General features: G+C 43.6%; 1 protein-coding gene across 1 annotated transcript in view; it reads right to left on the bottom strand.

Moving 5' to 3' along the window:
* Window positions 1-344: 344 nt before the first annotated feature.
* lpar1 (lysophosphatidic acid receptor 1) overlaps window positions 345-6,194 on the bottom strand; it is a 28,357-nt gene continuing 22,507 nt past the window's right edge. Inside the window, exon 3 of the mRNA XM_053411034.1 lies at window positions 345-4,112. Coding sequence (XP_053267009.1) covers window positions 3,763-4,112 — 350 coding nt within the window. The 3' untranslated portion in view covers window positions 345-3,762. The remainder of the gene's footprint in view (window positions 4,113-6,194) is intronic.

Raw genomic sequence — 6,194 nt, 5'->3', positions numbered from 1 at the left:
CTTGTTAGATGTCATGGAAATGAAAACACAGCAGGATAACGAACCAAAGCAAGGCTTCACATATCAGAAAGACACTTCAAGTTTCCGATAATACAAATAAAAAAAAACACTCAACAATTCAGACTTTTGTGTACGTCATGTTTTTATTGTTGCTGGAATATCGGGGCAATGACTCAGGCTGGACATTCGTTGATATCACAATTACTCTCGACAAACAACTGGCACATGGTTTATTAAATCTGAGTTCAAGTACTTTTCTGATCAGCAATTTTCGAGCAACGTAATGCAGGTATTACCGTATCATCTTTGGGATCAACACGTTCGGTTTGACGTGACCAGAATTCAATACCAGTTGTGTCCTGTAACGTTGTGTTTATTGAGTGAGAATAAACTTTTGTGCAGATGATCCCAAATTGGTGAAGACTTCTCTGTCGGATTGTGTTTTTTTTAACGTTTGAAACTTTTGGTGTTTTGATTTGTGTCATATCTGGCCCATGATATATATATCCTGTGGTTATTGGACATTTTTGAGGCTATGTTGTGTACCTTTATTATCTAAAACAAAATCATGCGTTTCCGGTGAACACTTTGTACAAAAGCTGACTGATTACTTTGTTCTACTTCAAGGCAAATGTAAGACAACGGTGTTAGCGACACAAAAACTTAAAGAGTAGCTCAAGACTGCCTGAAAACTTCGGTATCTGCTGCCCTCTGGTGGTGTAACTCCCCACCTCCGTGACATCACAGCTGGGTGTGGTCAGAGGTGGAGCGTTCAACCAGAGGGGGCAGCAAAACACAAACTGTTCAGCCTGCTGTTTATAAGTTACTCTTCTGAAGGCACTGCACACACACACATGTATATATAAAGTTCTGGGTCACAAACAAGTTAATAACAAGAAATTCATTAATTAGGTTTCATAATACAAAGAGCTCATGACATAAAAAAAAAAAAACACACAAAATCCTACAGTACATTTGGACAGAGTACGACAGTTAAATTTACACACACGCAGTAACACTTTCCCTTTGGTGATTAACTTTGAATACGATATTTTATATACACACACACATACTGTACACATACTTACAACGGTATACAAAGAGTGATTCACTGGTAAACAAAGACATACAGAGACGGAACGTTTAGTTGGTTTTGCTATAGAACCTGAATCAATACTTGGTTAGAACAACGGTGACAGTTAATGTCAAATACTGAGACTCGAGTCGTCCACCGACAAAGTTTGGGCGATGAAACTCGAACGAGGCGGACAAACGCAAAGATTACAACAAAACAAAAAAACACACTTTTTTTAATTGACGATTGTTGCCTTGGAATTTCTGTTTACACAACCGTGGCAGTTTAGGAGCGGCAGATGACTTCATGTTAAATCCCTGACAAACATCTTGCTTCCTGGAAAAACATTGGACTGTACTTTTGGCCGTCAGCTGCCGCGAGCATCGTCCGTGTATTCTGGGGCCAAAAGAAGTGTTTTCATTCAAGTCACGACAAAACATTCAGCTGGCGATCTCCTAACGACGCACGCCATGGACTCACACCTCGACTACACAACTTGCAGCTGGCACAGGGTTCACACGTTAATGGCAGGAGGCGGGGGGGAAATTAAAGATAATGCCTGTTTAGCACAGAACTGGTTCAACTCTGGAGCTGTTGGGATGCGACACACAATCGTATTAGACTGTGCTTCTGTAGCTCACCTGCGCCTGTAAGACAAAGAATTGGGCATAGTCTACCTTAAAAGATGATAACGGATTTCGAATGATACAAATTGTATTTAATTAATTAATTAGACAGTTCCTCGTCATTTGGCGTACTTTTCACTATCACTGTTTCTCATTCTTAGAAGATCTACTTCCTGTTTACTCCGCCACGCCCATGCCAGTGTGAATGGAAGGTCACGTGATGTGTGAGTCTTTATGTGCGTTAGTGTGTAAAGGAGACTACTTTTGAGACAGAGTTAAAACACTCATCTGGACGGAGATTGTTTTGGTTTTGAAAAGGCGTTAAACTAAAACATGTTTGTGTGGATGAAGCGCGAGCAGATCGGCGATTGAAAAGTGTTTAAATCAGCTGAGAAGTGGAGTTTTTAATGTTTCAGGCAGGAAATGAATTCATCGGCTCTATTTTTTCAGACCTCTGAAAGAAATTAGTTGAATCATTTAAGACTAACTTTCTTCTTCAGATTGTCCTCAGGGGAAATTTCCCTCTGACCAGTTTAATTGTTGGACTCTGTCAGCCTCATGGACTCGGAGACACTTGATAGAACCAGCTCAGCACATTTCCTGTCACACTCTGGAGTCTGTTAACACTCAGCAGATATGACCTTCACCTCCTCTCCACATAATACTGTGGCACGCAGCCTGATCCGAAACACTGCAAACATCCTCCTCCTCCTCCTCCTCCTCCTCCTCTTTCTGGTAACATCCCTGGAACAGCTCGTCTTCCATTCCTCACAGAGAATAAACATCTCAGGGCTTCTCTCAGCTCTTGGACCCCCTCAGAGATTTTTGCTTTCGGAACTGATGCGACGGATTCACAAAAGATGTTTAGTGGATATGGACGGCCAAAAGAATAATGAGTCCCTTTAGTATTAAGTCACTAGTCATTTAAAAAATGAGAGATTAATCCATCGTGGAAAAGAAGAGTGGCTCTTGATACTTCAGTCCTGGGCAGTGCTGCAGTATTCCTGTCATCAAACTGTCAATATTTAGAATGGTAGAACACTTGGTTTCTTTAATTTGCCACTTTGGTGTTTTTAAATAAAAACCTTGAAATTGAAAACTGCTGGACAGTCTCCAGAAGGTCGTTGGGAAGTGAACGCTGTTGGAGATTTGAAGTTCTTTCTCCTGAAAATAGACGATAAAGAAATGATAGTGTCCTAAATATTGTTTCTATCTGTAAACTTTATATAAAGATGGACGAAGCAACAGATTCCCAAATCATCTTGATGCCTGGTGGCTAGTTCGTTAACCACACCTCCTCCATGTTAGCGGGTGGGACAAGTTTGGTTTTAATTAGTTATTTGACAGTGAGGGTGAAGCCTTGTGATTGGCAGCCCAGACTGCCTTGTGATTGGCCAAGTGCTTGTATGGGCAGGACCTCAATACTGTGGCTCAACGCTACGATCACTAGTGCAAAGACTCCGGCTCCACATGACGTCCAAAACGCAATCCGGGGGATTTAAGCTTCAATATTATACGATGGGAGGTTGAAATGGAGGCCTGTCGTCCATCTTTCTTTACAATCTGTGGTTCTGACCCATAACGTTGCAGCTACCATGAATCTGTCCTGAAAATGATGTGACCCAAGCCCATGAGCAGGGGGAGTGGAGTTAGAGAAGACCGGAGAAAGAGGATTGGGTTCTACTGGCAAATACCTTCATTTCACAGATTACTTTTAAATAGTTCATATCAGCCGAGACACTTGACACTGACAGAAAATAATAAACAGCTAAACAAAACAAATGCTAACAGTCTATCAGAGTCTGTGGAGATCAGACCAGTCCTGTGTCGGTCCCCCACACAGAGAGTCTCTTTCTTCATAGTTGCCGTTCTTCTTCATTAAGATCTCTTTCAGCTTATCATCATCAAATCCACTCCTTCATCCTCACATGTCTTACGTTACAGTCTTTCTTTAATATGATCCCAGTCCCTCTTGACCTTTGCATTCCTCCATTTCCCAGTTTCCACGAGAGATTAACCCTTCAATCAGTGGGATTAACCTCCAGGATGTCCAGCCCTCCTTTACACTACTGAGTGTTCGTTGTGGTGATGGTGGGGGTGCTGGGGGTGCTTGGGGTGCTGGTGGTGCGCACCGCTGCCGCTGAGCACCGTGTGGTTCACGGACGAGGCCGAGCGGTCCGACCCTTCCGCCACCGTGCCGTTGACGTTCTCCTGCCGCTGGCAGCACAGGATCTGCCTGAAGGTGGCGCTCATCTCCTTGTCGCGGTAGGAGTAGATGATGGGGTTCATGGCGGAGTTGAACTCGGCGAGGAGGAGGAAGAACTTCTCGTAGGTGAGGACGTTGCAGTTGGCGCAGAAGACGTCGAGGAGGAGGATGACGAGGCCGGGGGTCCAGCAGATGATGAAGGCACCTGAGGAGACAACGCAGAGAAGAAACAGAAATTAGGAAAATATGAAGATTGGAGGAGGAGTTGGTTATTATCTCCAACAAGGAGATCAAGGTCAAGTATGAGAGATATGAAGTAATATCTGAATCCCACATTTACAGACACTTCCCCAATGCTGAAGATAAGGTGAAGGAGCCGAGTAGAGAATAGATGTGGACACAGCCCGCTCTCTCTCAAGCTACAGACATTTAGTGAGTGAGTTTCTACAATTACAACTATCAGACAACTTCTTTTTCTCTTTCATCTCCTATCATAAGAGCCCCTCAGACATGTGGTCTGACCTTGTCGGAGGCATTTGCTCCGCCGACTGCACGACCGATGTTTTTTTCCTGTTTCGACCCCAAACAAAAATCACTCTACAGCCACATCACCATCCACTTAACAACCACACCAGCAACCGTCTATGGAGGGAGCCACCACCCTGCCCAATCTATAACCACATGTAAAGACCTTCTTCTGTGTTTCAACTTAGTTTATTGTTGCGGGTGCATTTCGGCGTCAGTTAGGGAGCCGCCGAAGTGAAAAACCACGAAAATGGGAAATTGGTTGTTAAAGGAGGCAATAGCCAATTACTTAATTAGCCCCTTTCCTAGGATCTGCAAAACAACTTTAATAGATTCTTTGTTGACCCGTGTCCCATCTTTCCACTAAGTTTCGTGGAAATCTTTTCTCCAGCTTTTGCGTTATGCTGCTCACAAACATCCATCTTCGATGGTTCATAAAGTTTGCTCCATAAATCAAGAAAAGGCCAAAACTTTCAAAATAAAAGGCCAGTTTCAAAGAATCCAACATGGGCGTAGGATTCCTGATGTCACCGGAAAATCTAAAAACGAGGAACAGAAATGTCCTCGTCTCTTTCTGCAGCTCCGGCCTCCACTATTCCATCATCATATTCATAACCCTCTGACCTCGTGTGAATGCATCATTGTTTCTCTGATTGGACGGAGTGCGTTAACACAGCGGAGGTCAGCTGGTCACCGACGCCATTACTCATGTTGATGAAGCGTTAAAGCGAAATCCTGTCCACAGATACCATTTGTCCTCACTATAAGACAACTGGGGGACATTGCACTCTTGAGTCAGTCAAACCAAAAGTCTCAATGAGACGAGAGAGAGAGAGAGAGAGAGAGAGAGAGAGAGAGAGAGAGAGAGAGAGAGAGAGAGAGAGAGAGAGAGGAGAGAGAGAGAGAGAGAGAGAGAGAGAGAGAGAGAGAGAGAGAGAGAGAATGCTGACGGGCAGGCCTGTTATCTGTTAGTGTTCTGCAGGCGGCAGCTGCAGCGAAGGCTTGACCTCACTTCCCAGCTATGCACGCAGACTCTCCAGAGTTAGATAAATGTCTCAAAGCGCTCGCAACCCAGCGGAGAAACTATCCCAACTATTTGTGTGTCGGTGAAACATCGCACGGTTCCCAGGAAGAGAGTCAGCACCAAGATATGCACAACTGTAACACAAAGAATACTCCTAATTGTCTCATGTTATGTATCAAGTGTCCAGACTCGCACAAAATTCAATCCACCTGTCAAGTGTGAAGACGATAAGATGAATGGTTCTCAAGATAAGAGAGGGAGGTTTTGGGAATTATAAGTAAGCACAAAGTTTATTCTGATATTCAATAAGGCAGGAGCCACATCAGATTAACAACTAAAACACACACAATCTATTTTCTATTCAGCATCTGGACCTGATGCGTCTTCATGATTCATCCAGTTTCTCTTTGAAATGTGTATAAAAGCCTGTTTGTGTGGATTTTCCCACAGAATGAGGAATAAAACAGGTCTTTGTGTGAAGCGTTGACCTGAACGGTTTCACCCTCGGATTCTTTCATTTCCTCTCTCAATCCCGGGATATACAGTTCGCTTGCGTTACACCCTTCATCTCAAAATGTCCTCTTTTACACACACACACACACACACACACACACACACACACACACGAAAAAGAAAGTGAAGCTGGTTTACTGTGATAACATGGAGCCACAGCAGGGTCACAGAGGTTGGATGTGTGTTCTTCGTTTGTGGAGGAAACAAATACGTTATTTGGCGGAT

Source organism: Pleuronectes platessa, chromosome 19, assembly GCF_947347685.1.
Source record: "Pleuronectes platessa chromosome 19, fPlePla1.1, whole genome shotgun sequence".
Taxonomy (NCBI): Eukaryota; Metazoa; Chordata; class Actinopteri; order Pleuronectiformes; family Pleuronectidae; genus Pleuronectes; species Pleuronectes platessa.
The sequence above is the reverse complement of the archived record's forward strand: the minus strand, read 5'-3'. Positions and strand labels throughout refer to the sequence as shown.